The sequence below is a fragment of the Coregonus lavaretus genome (genome assembly GCF_964263955.1).
Source record: "Coregonus lavaretus genome assembly, chromosome: 12".
In the NCBI taxonomy this organism is placed as follows: Eukaryota; Metazoa; Chordata; class Actinopteri; order Salmoniformes; family Salmonidae; genus Coregonus; species Coregonus lavaretus.
This window is the reverse complement of record NC_139999.1, coordinates 19,197,239-19,214,242: the sequence shown is the minus strand read 5'-3', so window position 1 is coordinate 19,214,242 and position 17,004 is coordinate 19,197,239. Positions and strand designations below refer to the sequence as shown.

At 48.4% G+C, this 17,004-nt stretch overlaps 1 protein-coding gene across 1 annotated transcript in view; it reads left to right on the top strand.

Moving 5' to 3' along the window:
• LOC311138255 (rho GTPase-activating protein 39-like) overlaps window positions 1–17,004 on the top strand; it is a 67,753-nt gene extending 50,749 nt beyond the window's left edge. Inside the window, exons 3-10 of the mRNA XM_084172933.1 lie at window positions 563–1,847; window positions 5,730–6,366; window positions 6,581–6,670; window positions 8,631–8,704; window positions 9,112–9,311; window positions 14,430–14,521; window positions 14,607–14,776; window positions 15,049–17,004. Coding sequence (XP_084029059.1) covers window positions 563–1,847; window positions 5,730–6,366; window positions 6,581–6,670; window positions 8,631–8,704; window positions 9,112–9,311; window positions 14,430–14,521; window positions 14,607–14,776; window positions 15,049–15,243 — 2,743 coding nt within the window. The 3' untranslated portion in view covers window positions 15,244–17,004. The remainder of the gene's footprint in view (window positions 1–562; window positions 1,848–5,729; window positions 6,367–6,580; window positions 6,671–8,630; window positions 8,705–9,111; window positions 9,312–14,429; window positions 14,522–14,606; window positions 14,777–15,048) is intronic.

Sequence of the window (17,004 nt, the reverse complement as noted above, 5' to 3'; positions counted from 1 at the left end):
TTGTCATTTCTCAAAGGTTTCATATAAGGTGTTTTTGAGTCTATGTAATTGATGGGTCACTACTTTTGGGTGGAGGGGTGGAGGGAGGTACTGTGTTATAGTCCAGAGCACGAGAATGCTAAACACACTTACGGAAGGAAAGTTTTACACACTGTAATGAGAAGTCTTCTTAATCTGTCTCAGTCGGATAGATGTGCAGTGGTCATTATTTATTTTGGTTTGCACAACACACACTGGAGTTATTGTCTCATTACTTAGAAGGCAGTGTTTTGGCTGGCTGGCCGGACTAAAAAAGGAACAAAAGCCTTTGGAGGGTCGGTGAAATGTGGGGAAGAATGCGAGGAATCGGATCGCAGTTGTTTTCTTAACTTTGCCTGAGTTTGAAATGTTAATTTGTGGAGCATTTTTAGATGGTCACTATTTACAGGTAGCCACAGGTTTGTAGAAGTTAGGAACAATGCTTTGCTTGTTCGGGTGACTGTCATCTGATGTATGTGTGTGCGTTATCTCTTTAAATCCAAACCCAGATCTCATCCTTTCCCTCATTCTCTCTCTATTCCAGGGAGCTCTCTCAGAGATGGCAGCCTTCCCCAGGGTCTAAGGCAGCCATGTTGGTTAACGTGAACAGTGTGAGTCGGATCCAGCCTGGAGGCCCATCTAGCCCGGCCCTGCAACTCTGTCACCACAACACCCACACCAAGCCCAGTGGCAACCAGGCCTTCACCCTCCTCCCCATCAGCAGCAAGCCCCCGTGGGCCCACGCCTGCTCTGCCCAGGGCTACAAGACTGCCCCCTCTGGCAAGATGGCCGCCGATGCCTACCACCTGAGGAAGACGGGGAACGGCAGCTTCTATCTGGTGTCCTCTGACCCTCCCCAAACCCCAGGCAATCTCAGGTCCCAGCCCAGCACCCCCAGGTCAGTGTCTCCCCAGTATGCCTCCACACTTCCCATCTACGATGACACGGGATCACAGTGTCCCATTTATGATGAGCCTCCTGCGGACATGGAGGTGGAGGGGGCTAACCTCCATAATGGGCCTGGTGGTCTGTCCCGCCTCACCCCCACACACAGCCTGCAGAAGCTCAGGCTCCTCCAGCACCCTGGCTCCTCTCACTCAATCTCTAGGCACAAGAGGAATCCCTCTGCCTCTGACTACAGTCCTGCTGGCCTGGAGGGCATCAAGCACATGGTCAATGTGGATCCCAAACAGGCCCTTCTGTCCACCTCCCCCGGCCCCACCCGCACCCCCACCCCACGGCTGGACCCCCTCTTGGCCCAGCCCCAGCCTCAGAGGGAGCCAGGGACCCCAGTGATGCCAGGTATCCTGGAGAAGAAGCAGATGTGGCGGGCCCTGGAGGCCAGTGTGTTGAGGGCAGTGGAGGCTTGCCACAGCAGGCAGAGCAGCCAGGCCTCCCAGGACTTCCCCACACCTCCAGGCCCCCAGACCACCTCCACCTACCAGGACTCTGGCTACTCCACTGGGCCCTCGCCCAGCCTGAGGAGGAAGAGCCGGCGGAGGGTAGGGGCCGGGGGGAGGCCAGGCTCAGTGGGCAGCAGCGGGGACCTGTGTGCCCTCAACGACAGACTGATGGCGGAGATGAGGGAGGTGGTGAGCCGCTCCAACACCATGAGGGAGATGAAGGCTGGTGGACTGGGGGTGCGAGAAGATGCCCCCTCTGCCAGCCGTTTGCTGAGCAGGGTGGGTAATCATAGCAACCCGGCCCTGGCGCCGCTGGAGATGCCAGGAAGGCAGAAGAGGACCTATGAGAAGGTGGACACCCTGGAGAAGAGCATCACCAGCCAGGCCAGCCTCTCCTCACCAGACACCCCCGGACCCCCCTCACAGGTACGCATCCGCTCCGCTGTGTGTCTTTGTCTCCGTCTCGTCTCTGTCACCTGTCTCTGTCTGTCTGTGAGAGATTAGACCTGATAAATTGAATAGTTCTGGTTTGTCTATTTGGTTAAAACCCTGACTGGTGCCTATTGTTGTGTGGTCTGTTTATGTGGAACGGTTTGTTTGGATTCTGTTTTGTTTTGTCTGGAGGTAGTAACATTGCTGGTGCTTTCCAGGACTACTTTCATTGCTAGACTAGTAAGAGTGTCTCAATTCCAAGTTAAAGTTGTGCACACCACAGTAAGGACAGATTGGCTCATTAGGCCTATTATATAACTAGATAAATGTGATAATTATATTTTGACTAGGCAGAGTAATATATACACACACACACACACACTGTCAGGAGGTTGACTTATTAGGCTAGGACAGGTGCACATGATTTGAGTTAGGGGAGCATTTTCCCTCTCATGAACAGTTACATAAGTAACCGTTTAGAGCCATAGCAGATCTTTAGTGCTATGAGCGCTGCCAAATATAATCCCAAAAGCCCTCTCAACAACGCACCCCTCTCCGTATCATGTGAGTTCCAGTATTCCAATGAAACTATAGAGCCAAAAAGGTAAAGATGTTTCAATTAAAAAATATCTTATAATATAAAACCTGTAAACAGAACAATTAGACTGGACGATGGTAGGAGTGTCAGGCTCAGAGGCCCCACTGGTCCAATACATGGTTCCCCTGGTCAGGAAGGAGGGCCACTGTCCCAGATGGCACAGGGTTGGAGAGCTGGGTAGGGGTGGGGCTCAGGGGCTGGTGCCATGAGGGGTTGGTACTGAAGCAATCACATTTAAACAAATATTGGAAATGGGTCCCTAAGCCTGTTCTTGAATACTCTACAAACCTGCTGTTATATCATGATACACGTACAGAATACACACACTTTTGGTTGTTGACTATACCCCTGTAAAGCTTTGCCTGTATTTTTCTATCCATTCCATTGTAGAGAAGCAGAACATTTGCGTCTTTTTCAAAACCCAGTAAACCCAGGGGTTTAAAGCCAGCACGGAAATGTGATCTGTTTTCACTGTGTAATCTATATATACAACCTTGAATGTTTCATATTAAAATCTGATTTTAAGGACTTTGGACATTATTGGCCTCCTTAAATAGAAATGTAATTAAACTCTGCCGTTGAATTACTACCATGTCATGGGGCATCTTAAAGCTATCTGTATAAAAGAGAAGGGGAATTATAGAAGATATAATTCATACTGTAAGTGTTCCTTTGCCTTGTTCCATTTGATCTTAAACAGTGACCCATGCCACTCATTTAAGACCATGAAGTCCATATGACCATATATAAAGAAGTGCTGCCAAACCCAAATCTGGAGATCTGCGCTATTTGAGCAGGAACCCTAAATCTAAATTCCAGGCTCTTTGGCACACTCCAACCCCATATTACATCATGGTCACAATGAAGAAATATGTTTAACATTTTATGTTCAGATAGTAAATTCCTGCTTTGATTTGGCCTGGGTTTCTTGTTGTTCCTGGATGTTTCTCTGAGTCTGACCAGAGCTGGATTACTGGTTTGGTTTTCACTGTGAAGGTGCAGTGACTGTGGATAGGGCTCCTTATAGGCAGAAATCCCACTTGGGATCAGACAGTGGATTTGCACATGCAGTGTTTAAGGAGAGGTGGGTCGGGGCAGAAATAGTTAGGGCCTCTTATGTCACCCTTCTGTGCTCCTCACCTGCTCCTGACGAAAAGGCCCATGTGGATATTGGGGCATTTTTGGGTGGTGCGGTTCCTTTCCGGCATTAGAAAATGAATGTGCCTATCCTGCAACAATTCCCCCTGGAGCCCTCGCACTGCAGTGCAGAGGAAAGGCAGCTCATCCACACTGAGGAGACTGCAGCTGTGGACATACAGTCCATAAATACACACAGTGCATTGGGAAAGTATTCAGATCCCTTCCCTCTTTCCACATTTTGTTACGTTACAGCCTTATTCTAAAATGGATTAAATAAATAAAAATCCCCATCAATCTACACACAATACCCCATAATGACAAAGCGAAAACAGGTTTTTAGACATTTTTGCAAATGGATAAAAAAAAAAAAAACTGGAATCCCTTATTTACATAAGTATTCAGACCCCTTGCTATGAGACTCAAAATTGAGCTCAGGTGCATCCTGTTTCCATTGATCATCCTTGAGATGTTTCTACAACTTGATTGGAGTCCATCTGTGGTAAATTAAATTGACTGGACATGATTTGGAAAGGCACACACCTGTCTATTTAAGGTCCCACAGTTGACAGTGCATGTCAGAGCAAAAACCAAGCCATGAGGTCGAAGGAATTGTCCGTAGAGCTCCAAGACAGGATTGTGTCGAGGCACAGATCTGGGGAAGGGTACCAAAACATTTCTGCAGCATTGAAGGTCCCCAAGAACACAGTCGCCTCCATCATTCTTAAATAGAAGAAGTTTGGAACCACCAAGACTCTTCCTAGAGCTGGCCGCCCGGCCAAACTGAGCAATCAGGGGAGAAGGGCCTTGGTCAGGGAGGTGACCAAGAACCTGATGGTCACTCTGACAGACCTCCAGAGTTCCTCTGTGGAGATGGGAGAACCTTCCAGAAGGTCAACCATCTCTGCAGCACTCCACCAATAAGGCCTTTATGGTAGAATGGCCACACGGAAGCCACTCCTCAGTAAAAGGCACATGACAGCCCGCTTGGAGTTTGCCAAAAGGCACCTAAAGACTCTCAGACCATGGAAAAAAGATTATCTGGTCTGATGAAACCAAGATTAGTCAGGATCGAGGGAAAGAGCAAAGTACAGAGAGATCCTTGATGAAAACCTGCTCCAGAGCGCTCAGGACCTCAGACTTGGGTGAATTACCCTAAGCACACAGCCAAGACAATGCAGAAGTGGCTTCGGGACAAGTCTCTGAATGTCCTTGAGTGGCCCAGCCAGAGCCCGGACTTGAACCTGACCGAACTTCTCTGGAGAGACCTGAAAATAGCTGTGCAGCGACGCTCCCCAACCAACCTGACAGCGCTTAAGAGGATCTGCAGAGAAGAATGGGAGAAACTCCCCAAATACAGGTGTGCCAAGCTTGTAGCAACATACCCAAGAAAACTCAAGGCTGTAATAGCTGCCAAAGGTGCTTCAACAAAGTACAGAGTAAAGGGTCTGAATACTTATGTAAATGTGATATATATTGTTATTATGGGGTATTGTGTATAGATTGATGAGGGGGAAAAAAACAATTTAATCCATTTTAGAATAAGGCTGTAATGTAACAAAATGTGGAATAAGTCAAGGGGTCTGAATTCTTTCCTAATGCACTGTACATACATACATACATACAGCTGCACTGACGCTTACTCTCTCCCTCTCTCTCTCTCCTCTGTCTTCCCTCACCCCTCTCTCTCTCCTCTGTCTTCCTTCACCCCTCTCTCTCTCCTCTGTCTTCCTTCACCCCTCTCTCTCTCCTCTCTTCCCTCACCCCTCTCTCTCTCCTCTGTCTTCCTTCACCCCTCTCTCTCTCCTCTCTTCCCTCACCCCTCTCTCTCTCCTCTGTCTTCCTTCACCCCTCTCTCTCTCCTCTCTTCCCTCACCCCTCTCTCTCTCCTCTGTCTTCCCTCACCCCTCTCTCTCTCCTCTCTTCCCTCACCCCTCTCTCTCTCCTCTCTCTTCCTTCACCCCTCTCTCTCTCCTCTCTTCCCTCACCCCTCTCTCTCTCCTCTCTCTTCCTTCACCCCTCTCTCTCCTCTCTCTTCCTTCACCCCTCTCTCTCTCCTCTCTTCCCTCACCCCTCTCTCTCTCCTCTCTTCCCTCACCCCTCTCTCTCTCCTCTGTCTTCCCTCTCTTTGTCTCCTGAAGGCAGGGACCCTGGAACTGAAGGCTCAGTTGGACAGCAGGAAGAAAGATATGGTGGATGGACGAACAGGCTCACTGGGCCCCCACCACCACCGCTCCGTCTCCCATGACAACAGAGATGGAGGAGAAATAGGAGGCTCCTTCCACCAGCTCTCTTACACCACCCTGCGCCAGCCCCCACCAGACAACTCAGGCATGGCGGACTGGGCCAGCAAGCACCTGAACATGCACACCCAGGGCCTGTTCCGCCGCCGTGTCTCCATCGCCAACATGCTCTCCTGGAACCGCGGCTCCATCAAGAAGCCCATGCTGGTGACCAGTGACCGCGCTGTGAGGAAGGAGGCCTGTGAGATGTTCAAACTGGTCCAGGCCTACATGGGAGACAGACCCTCCCGCCTAGACCGCCGCCACACTGCCCTGCTCATCATCACCAAGTGCTGGGGCATGCAGGGCCTGAGGGACGAGCTGTACGTGCAGCTGGTGAGGCAGACCACGGGCAACACCAGCCCAAGGAGCCTGGCTGCAGGCTGGGAGCTGATGGCCGTCAGCCTGGCCTTCTTTGCCCCCTCACCCAAGTTCCGCTGCTACCTGGAGGGATACATCCAGAGGCACACAGAGCCTAGCAGCGACAAGCAACAGGGTGGGTCGAATTTCCCTGTTTCCTCCGTCACTCTGTGTGTGTGTGTGTGTGTGTGTGTGTGTGTGTGTCATTATCAGCATGACAGGTCTAGTTTGAGGGGTGTGATGGTTTGAATTGGTTTTTACCTCTTCTCTTCTCTCCTGTTTGCTCTTTGTGGATGTTATTAGATTTTCTGAATAGCCTTTTAACCTCTGCCTTATTTTCTGGTTTCCAGTGACTCAGTTCATACTAGACCAGCAAGACATGAAACTGAAGAAGAACTCAAAGTCCAGAAAGAAACGGAAACAGAACACGGATGAAGAAGGTAGGTCTGAGATCACTAAGGTAACATTATAAAGATGAATGTTTAGTATGGGAAGTGTTGCCGAGGAGGAAGTCTGTTGGGGAGTGCTGAAGTGAGAGACCAATAATTTGCCACTTTTCAAGATTAATTGTCTGTTATTTCCTTATTGGTTAGAAACCACTACAAACCGAACGTGGTTCATATTTATCTCACTGCAGATGAAGAATTTGGAGTGAAATGGAAATTTGTAATGATATGTCACTTGACTACCATGCTGATATGCAGAGTTTCCCTGGTAGATATTATGAATAGTTTTCACAGAATACCACAGGAGGTGATAAAAGAGCTGAATGATGACAATTTCTATAGAGACACAATAGGGAGCCATGTTAGTGGTTCCCTCTGGCAGTCCCACATTGTGTGTCCATCAACGATTTAAGGAAAGCCTACCCACTGCACATGACCTCATTAGGGCAACCCACAATACCAGCCTTGATAATGTCATCAGCAAAGAACCTATACTCGTCTCGTAGTATTGACCACACTGGTAAACCCACACACATTTTACATCAATGACTGTGCCACCAACCTATACACTGGACAACGTCAGTGACCCACAGGCCATGAAGAATGGTTACCCTTCATGGGAGTGACTCACTGAAGAGTTTTTCAGATATTGGCTGTAATAATGACTTGAGGGGGAGGGCTATTATATTACTCATGATGTGGGCACGGCGCAGCTGTGAGCAGAGGGGTGGGAGGGAGTCACGTGTGGGAACTGGAGGCCTCTTGTCTGGGCTCAGCCTGGGCTAGACTGGGATGGGCTTCTCTTGGGCCTAGGCTGGGCTGAGGCGGGCCTTGCTTACTTGGGTTTAAACAATTAGCTATGAAATTAGACTTGACTGAGGTAGCAACACTGACTAAACAGATCCCTTGGAGAATCTCAGAGATACTTTCTGATCCCATGTGTTGGCAGCTGTTATCACATTCTCTGCCTTGTGCTCTTAATCCTCTAATGAGTGGTGATTTGTGGTGATTTCTCACGGGCTCTGGTTGCTTCGCTGTTTGTTTTGCCTTATCCAAACAACATGTTCATTTGGACCACCGCTGGTGTTCAAATCTGCTCTCAGGCTGGGTAAAGAAAATAACCCAACTCTTTATTTTCTTCCTCTAATGATTAGTGAATTCAGGGAGTCTTGGGAAAAACAGTGTGTTTTCTCTGAGATCATGAGCGAAATTATCTGTATGATCTCTGTAATTAGCTGTAATTACAGTCAAACTGGGCCAGATTAACGTTGGCTGTGAACATGCATGGGAGTCAGTTACCTGTTTGCTATAAATCCAGGGGCTTTCAGTTCAGGCTAGGGAACATTCCGGGAAGGATGTTTTTCATCGCAGCACAAAGTTCTCCATCTGGCCGGGGTTCAGCCACCTGAGAGAGAGTTCTCTGGGAAGGAAGGGAGATGGACGGGACCCCATGGGTGTGATAGGGAGGCTCAGGGAGGGAAGTGGAGGCCTGTTTTATGTGTGAACTTGAGTTATCACAGTGACAACGTATAGGGCTGGGGTGTAGGTAGGGATACCTCTGCTCCCTCCAGTGTTCTAAGTGTCTGATTAATCACCTGGGACATGATGTGCTGGATGGCTGGCTGGCTCCAGTCTCCTGTACCGTGACAGTTGAGGTGTGAATGCTCTGATCCCCAAATGGCAGAATCACACTGCAAACATGTCTCTTTAATTACCTCCTTGGAAATATCTGACATCTGTGGGAACAAATAGCTTGTCCTTTTAGTGAGGAATTGTTTAACCCTTTATATGTTGGCTTGGTTGGAAAGTTCCTCACAAGATTCACTCACTGAGCAGATGTATCTGTGTAGGTGTGAGCTGCAGCTACAATGAGAGCTGGATTTCCCATGGTGTTCGGGTACCGAGTCTCATTCCTCAGTCTTACAGTGGCCCTGTCTTTCTTCTCTCTTTACAGGTCTACCTATCAGCACGTATGCAAAGTTCTGCTATCGCAAACTACAGAAAGTGGCCATAACTGGAGGCAAAAAGGTAAGTTGAGATATGAGCAGGGCAAAGGGGTGGGGAATATCGACAAGGGGGGCAGCCTTGGACAATAGCCAAAAAATGCCCAAATGCGTCAAAACATAACCCCGCCCTGAATTTCGCTCTTTTTTTTTTATACCCACAGTGGACCAAACCAATACAGATGTTGCTAGAGAGATAAGTAATGCTAAATAGATAAACATGGACATTAGTCAGAAACATATTATCATGGATAGACATGGATAGATCCTTATAGGGACAGTCACAGGCCTTAACATAAAGATAAGACATAGTTATAGTCTATTTCAGATATCATCTTTGATGTCGACAGTCATAGACATAATCATAGACATAGTCATACATGTACAGTACAAAACGTCCTAGTAGTCACGCTCTGTGAACCTCCCCTGCAGGGTCTTCGTAAGCCCACTCTGGAGGAGATTGACCACAGCAGGCTGGCCATCGTGACCCCCTCCCTGTTCGGCAGCTCCCTGGATGAGGTGATGGAGCGCCAGAGTGAACTCTTCCCAGACAGGAAGCTACCCTGGGTACAGGTGCAGCTCTCCCAATATGTCCTGGCACTGGGAGGGGCCCAGACCGAGGGCATCTTCAGGTGAGACTGACGGACAGGAGGTCAGCCAAACACCTCAGGGTTAGGGTCAATTCCATTTCAATTCAGAAAGTAAACCAAATTCCAATTCCAAATTTCCTCATTTGAAAAGCATTGACGAGAATTGGAATTTCAGTGTACTTCCTGAATTGTCTGGAAATGGAATGGACCCCAACCTTGGTATTCACCAATGAGGTGTGGGGTAGTGGTGTGTGTTTAGCAAGGTAGCAGTCATAAGAGGAGATGTAGACAAAGAAAGGATCTAGACAAATGTATTTGTCAGCCTTAGTGGGTGGTCTCCTGAAGCAGTACAGTTTAAAGCAAACGTTCCCTGTGCAGCTTACTGTACAGAGACAGAAAACAGAGCAAACATTGACTACCACTTGTCACGCCCTGGCTCTGGGGACTCTTATATGTTGAGCCAGGGTGTTAGTTTCTATGTTTAGTGTTCTATGTTCATGTTCTAGTTCATGTGTTTCTATGTTGGCCGGGGTGGTTCCCAATCAGAGGCAGCTGTGGCTTGTTGTCTCTGATTGGGAACCATACTTAGGCAGCCTGTTTTGCACTTGTCATTTGTGGGATCTTGTTCCGGAGAGGTTTGTGTTTGTTAACCTTAGGACTTCACGTATCGTTTTGTTGTTTTGTTGTGTGTGTTTAAAGTACTCATTAAAAGATGTACGCATATCACGCTGCGCCTTGGTCCATTGCTTACGACGATCGTGACAGAAGATCCCACCAAAAGAGGACCAAGCAGCGTGTCCAGGAACAGACAGCCTGGACTTGGGAGGAGATCCTGGACGGGAAGGGATCCTGGACTTGGGAGGAGATTCAGGCCGGAATGGATCGCCGTCCCTGGGAGGAGACTGTGGAGGCGCGCTACAGAGAGGAGCAGCGGCAACGCAGAGGGTACCGGCCGAGGAGGAAGCCCGAGAGACAGCCCCAATATTATTTTTTTGGGGGGGCAAAAGGGGTGGTTGGCGGAGCCTAGAGGTAGAGCGGAGCCAACTCCCCGTACTCAGGCTAGGAAGCGTGAGTCTGGGCAGGCGCCGTGTTATGCGGAGCCACGTACTGTGCCGCGAGTGTTCCGGCACAGTCCTGTACGTCCTGTGCTAGCACCACGCACGTGTCGTGCTAAGGTGGGCATGCAGCCAGGACGGAGTGTGCCGGCTCAACGCTCGTGGCCTCCAGTACCCCTCCTCGGTCCCGTATATCCTGCGCCAGTGCCACGTGATGTAGCGCCAGTACGAGTGCACAGCCCTTTACGTCCTGTGCTGATGCCTCACACATATTGTGTGGAAGTAGGCATTCAGCCAGGACGGGTTGTGTTAGCTCTCCGCTCCAGACCTCCAGTCCGCCTCCACAGTCCGGCCCGGCCCGTTTCGGCTCCCCGCACCAAGCCTGTGGTGCGTGTTCCCAGTACGGCCCAACCCGTTCCTGCTCCCCGCACTAAGTTAGTGGTGCGTGTTCCCAGTCCGGCCCGACCCGTTCCTGCTCCCCGCACTAAGTTAGTGGTGCGTGTTCCCAGTCCGGCCCGACCCGTTCCCGCTCCCCGCACTAAGTTAGTGGTGCGTGTTCCCAGTCCGGCCCGACTCGTTCCTGCTCCCCGCACTAAGTTAGTGGTGCGTGTTCCCAGTACGGCCCAACCCGTTCCTGCTCCCCGCACTAAGTTAGTGGTGCGTGTTCCCAGTACGGCCCAACCCGTTCCTGCTCCCTGCACTAAGTTAGTGGTGCGTGTTCCCAGTCCGGCCCGACCCGTTCCTGCCCCTCGCACCAAGCCAGTGGTGCGCGTCGCCAGCCCGGTCCGGCCTGTTCCTGCCCCTCGCACCAAGCCAGTGGTGCACGTCGCCAGCCCGGCCCGGCCTGTTCCTGCCCCTCGCACCAAGCCAGTGGTGCGCGTCGCCAGCCCGGTCCGGCCTGTTCCTGCTCCCCGCACCAAGCCAGTGGTGCGCGTCGCCAGCCCGGTCCGGCCTGTTCCTGCTCCCCGCACCAAGCCTGTGGTGCGCGTCGTCAGCCCGGTTCGGCCCGTTCCTGCTCCCCGCACCAAGCCAGTGGTGCGCGTCGCCAGCCCGGTCCGGCCGGTTCCTGCTCCCCGCACCAAGCCAGTGGTGCGCGTCGTCAGTCCGGCACAGCCCGTGCCTGTTCCACCGGTGCTTGGTCAGGTACTGGTAAGCTGCTCTACACCGGAGCCTAAGCAATCCGCTCCACCGATGTCCAGTCCAGCTCCAGCCAGCGGGACCAGACCAGGGGCGCTACGGGGGGGGGTAGCTAGAGAGTGGTGGTCACGCCCGGAGCCGGATCCGCCTCCGAGGCGGAATGCCCACCCGGCCCCTCCCCTGTTGGGTTTAGTTGGCGCGGTCGCAGTCCGCGCCTTTGGGGGGGGGGTACTGTCACGCCCTGGCTCTGGGGACTCTTATATGTTGAGCCAGGGTGTTAGTTTCTATGTTTAGTGTTCTATGTTCATGTTCTAGTTCATGTGTTTCTATGTTGGCCGGGGTGGTTCCCAATCAGAGGCAGCTGTGGCTTGTTGTCTCTGATTGGGAACCATACTTAGGCAGCCTGTTTTGCACTTGTCATTTGTGGGATCTTGTTCCGGAGAGGTTTGTGTTTGTTAACCTTAGGACTTCACGTATCGTTTTGTTGTGTGTGTTTAAAGTACTCATTAAAAGATGTACGCATATCACGCTGCGCCTTGGTCCATTGCTTACGACGATCGTGACACCACTGCTCAAGAGCCCCTGGAGACCAGCAATGTTTAATGTGTAGTTAGTCTTTGTTTGGTCTTTCTGTAGCTGATTCAATTCCATATAATTTTAAGGCTTTGACACATCGGTAGCATTTACTGGCCAAGAGTACTTTGCACCTGGTTAATCGAATATCAGGATATCCGAAAGGAAATTAGTATTTCATTACTTGTTTATTTTTTGGTTACAATGAAAAAGCTTTGTCTAAATTAAATGTGATCTTAAATGATATACCATGACATTTGAAACATAATAAAACACATTTTTTAATGTAGTTTTTAAAACGTACTATTTTCCCCACTTCAAATAGCAATTACAGGCGCTCACCTAACATACACTGCTCAAACAAATAAAGGGAACACTAAAATAACACATCCTAGATCTGAATGAATGAAATAATCTTATTAAATATTTTTTTCTTTACATAGTTGAATGTGCTGACAACAAAATCACACAAAAATTATCAATGGAAATCAAATGTATCAACCCATGGAGGTCTGGATTTGGAGTCACCCTCAAAATTAAAGTGGAAAACCACACTACAGGCTGATCCAACTTTGATGTAATGTCCTTAAAACAAGTCAAAATGAGGCTCAGTAGTGTGTGTGGCCTCCACGTGCCTGTATGACCTCCCTACAACGCCTGGGCATGCTCCTGATGAGGTGGCGGATGGTCTCCTGAGGGATCTCCTCCCAGACCTGGACTAAAGCATCCGCCAACTCCTGGACAGTCTGTGGTGCAACGTGGCGTTGGTGGATGGAGCGAGACATGATGTCCCAGATGTGCTCAATTGGATTCAGGTCTGGGGAACGGGCGGGCCAGTCCATAGCGTCAATGCCTTCCTCTTGCAGGAACTGCTGACACACTCCAGCCACATGAGGTCTAGCATTGTCTTGCATTAGGAGGACCCAGGGCCAACCGCACCAGCATATGGTCTCACAAGGGGTCTGAGGATCTCATCTCGGTACCTAATGGCAGTCAGGCTACCTCTGGCGAGCACATGGAGGGCTGTGCGGCCCCCCAAAGAAATGCCACCCCACACCATGACTGACTCACCGCCAAACCGGTCATGCTGGAGGATGTTGCAGGCAGCAGAACGTTCTCCACGGCGTCTCCAGACTCTGTCACATCTGTCACACGTGCTCAGTGTGAACCTGCTTTCATCTGTGAAGAGCACAGGGCGCCAGTGGCGAATTTGCCAATCTTGGTGTTCTCTGGCAAATGCCAAACGTCCTGCACGGTGTTGGGCTGTAAGCACAACCCCCACCTGTGGACGTCGGGCCCTCATACCACCCTCATGGAGTCTGTTTCTGACCGTTTGAGCAGACACATGCACATTTGTGGCCTGCTGGAGGTCATTTTGCAGGGCTCTGGCAGTGCTCCTCCTGCTCCTCCTTGCACAAAGGCGGAGGTAGCAGTCCTGCTGCTGGGTTGTTGCCCTCCTACGGCCTCCTCCACATCGCCTGATGTACTGGCCTGTCTCCTGGTAGCGCCTCCATGCTCTGGACACTACGCTGACAGACACAGCAAACCTTCTTGCCACAGCTCGCATTGATGTGCCATCCTGGATGAGCTGCACTACCTGAGCCACTTGTGTGGGTTGTAGACTCCGTCTCATGCTACCACTAGAGTGAAAGCACCGCCAGCATTCAAAAGTGACCAAAACATCAGCCAGGAAGCATAGGAACTGAGAAGTGGTCTGTGGTCACCACCTGCAAAACCAGTCCTTTATTGGGGGTGTCTTGCTAATTGCCTATAATTTCCACCTGTTGTCTATTCCATTTGCACAACAGCATGTGAAATGTATTGTCAATCAGTGTTGCTTCCTAAGTGGACAGTTTGATTTCACAGAAGTGTGATTGACTTGGAGTTACATTGTGTTGTTTAAGTGTTCCCTTTATTTTTTTGAGCAGTGTAGTTTCCACAATACCTGACACAGATCAATGCAAAATACTCACAAGAAAACCTTTTAGTAACAGAATCAGTTTTATCATGGAGAAAATCAGACCTCTCTTTCACTGGTGCTGTTAGCCAAACTACTGGCGAAAAGCAGCATGTCCACTGTTTACCTCTGCCATGTGCATTTGCATCATTTAAATAAATCAAAAATTTGACTATCCATATATCCGAAAAAATGTAATGATATTATTCAAATAGTAAAATAATTTCAAATGCCCATCCCTAGAACAGAGTGCCAGTATTTTGCTAACCGAGTGCAAACCAGTTCTACATGTAGAATATATTACCATGTAATAATGGGTTTACTAGCTACGCCACTCAACATAGATTTTTCATAGTGGGGTTGTATTTCCCCCTAGTGGCCATGCAGTGTAACTGAGTACTGAATTATACTGAATATTGAATACTGCATTTTCTGTAGGGTGCCAGGAGATATCGATGAAGTCAACGCACTTAAGCTTCAGGTCGACCAATGGAGGATCCCAGAAAACCTCTCAGACCCCAACGTACCTGGTGAGGTAGTCTGTACCTCTGTTATCTGTGTGTATGTGCTCGTGTGTGTGTGCGCTAGTGTTAACACTGTCCCTGTCTCCTCCAGCCTCCCTTATGAAGCTGTGGTATCGTGAGTTGGAGGAGCCTCTCATCCCCATGGCCTTCTACAAGCAGTGTGTCAGTAACTATGACGACCCTGTGGCAGCTATCACTGTTGTCCAGTGTCTGCCTGAGCTCAACAGACTGGTGCTGTGCTACTTTATCCACTTCCTGCAGGTAATCATCACACAACACAGAACACTACAGCTAATACACTGTACCTGTCCTGGACACCACTAGACGGTCATACTGACACACAACTATTATCATATTCATTGGTCAGGTAGTTGAAATGGAACAAATTACTACAAACTCATTAATTTGTCAGTAGTCATTTATTGTCTGTATTGTTAATATAGAATATGGTCAATCTCTGTTTCAAGATACTTTACATACTCTCCCTCTGTCCCTCACAATTTCTCTCCCTGTCCCACACTAATTATCCCCAGGTGTTTGCTCAGCCTGCCAATGTGTCTGTTACTAAGATGGATGTCAATAACCTTGCCATGGTGATGGCCCCAAACTGCCTCCGCTGCCAGTCTGATGATCCACGAATCATCTTTGAGAACACACGCAAGGAGATGTCCTTCCTGCGCATGCTCATCATTCACCTGGACACCAGTTTCATTGAGGGCGTTGTATAGACTGACTCCTGACTCCCCTGACATCACATGTGCCCAATGGTCACAGAGAGATTCACTCTGCTTTTCTGAATGAAGCCTGCCCCACTCCATTGATCAGTCCGAAAGCACAAAGCACCAACACATGCACACACACTGGAAATCATACTGTAACGATACAAGAGTTGATCATTTCTATCTTCAAAGTCGGGGCAGGGACATAAGAGAAAACAGGGTTTACACAGATGTCTCACCACTGAGTACTGTACTTAAAGATGTACTCTCAAACTTTGTATAATTTACACCAGTAGTTCTGAATGTGGTGCTCACCAGCCAAAAGCGGTCTCAGTTTTTTGTGTACTACGTCGTCAAGTTGTGTACTTGTCATCAATTTCGTATATGTTAAATCCTTCAAATTATTTAAACAAAATTATGTACAATTTGTATATGTTATGAATCCAAATCATACTATATGTTACGAATTTGTTGTGCTTAAGATCCTGGAGTGTATCTTTAATACTGTCACTTGACATTGGACCCATCCTGTTCTACTTTCTGGCTGCGGAACAATACATATGTGCTGACTGCAGAGGAGACATTGTGTTCTGTGATGGAAACCCCACAATGATGGCACTCAAAAAGACTACAAATTACTTCACATCATAGGCACCGTTATTTACCCAGTTCATTTTGATGACTTTTTTAAATTGCATGTAAAATCTGATTTTCCTCCTACATTTATGACTGAATGTGAAGTGCTATTGTTTCACTGGATATGTGGGCTGTGCAGAAGGAGTCTCATATGTTTTTTACAGGATGGACGTTGTTGTCAGGAAACAGGGCAACTGACAAACAGACCCAGGGTTCCCGCCTTATTTATATCTACAAAGAAACCATGTTGATATTTGGCCTCTTTTGTCAGGCTGTGTGTGTGTCTGTGTGTGATGAGGAAAAACATATATAGAAATAAGCTTGTCTGTGATGTTTTTAGTAGTTGTATTAACAAGACCCTGCATTAGTCTCAATGCTACGTTGATGATTTTATCTGAAGCGGCAGAGTACCACCACAGCTATTTTAATATACTGTACAGTCAGAGCCTACATGTCAAAGTACAAACTGGAAGAAATAAGACCATGTGTTTTGGAGCTTATGTAAAATGCCCTTTTTTAGTGGTCCGTGGAGAGAGTGTTCTGCAATAACAACCTTCTGGTGTTCAACTGCTGAGGAAGGATGTTGTAAATGTATACTGTCTGGTACATGTATGTATTTACATTTTTAAATGTAAAATGTATGTATGTATGTATGTATGTACTGTACTGTGTGTATGGGAGATCTATTCAAGGCGATAAACCAATATCTAATTGAAAAGAGGCATAAACAAATGTATAAAGCACTACTGTCACTTATTTTCTTTGTGGTCTGTAGAACTTTTGGTCAGGTGTTCTGTTAAAACAGGTTTAGTGATAATTGCTCTCTGCTTCCCCCTCTACCTGAAAGTCAGATTTTTACATGCTCCTAAACTATGGATGGGGCACTCTGTCAAGCACTCTGGTGATGTAGATAAGACTCTCCCTGGAGGCTTTGCTAATGTAAATAATGCTTGTAAATAGTAAGATCTCTGGCTCTGTTTTTAAATGATCCAGGGTAAAGGTGAATATTCCTGTTGAGCGAGAAAAATGTGTTTTTGTAATTACTGTTAATTTCCCTGCTAACTATTATGTGAACATAGCCTCTGTTATTCTATGGAAGGATTGTTCATGAAAAATAAAGGTTTGTTTCATTGT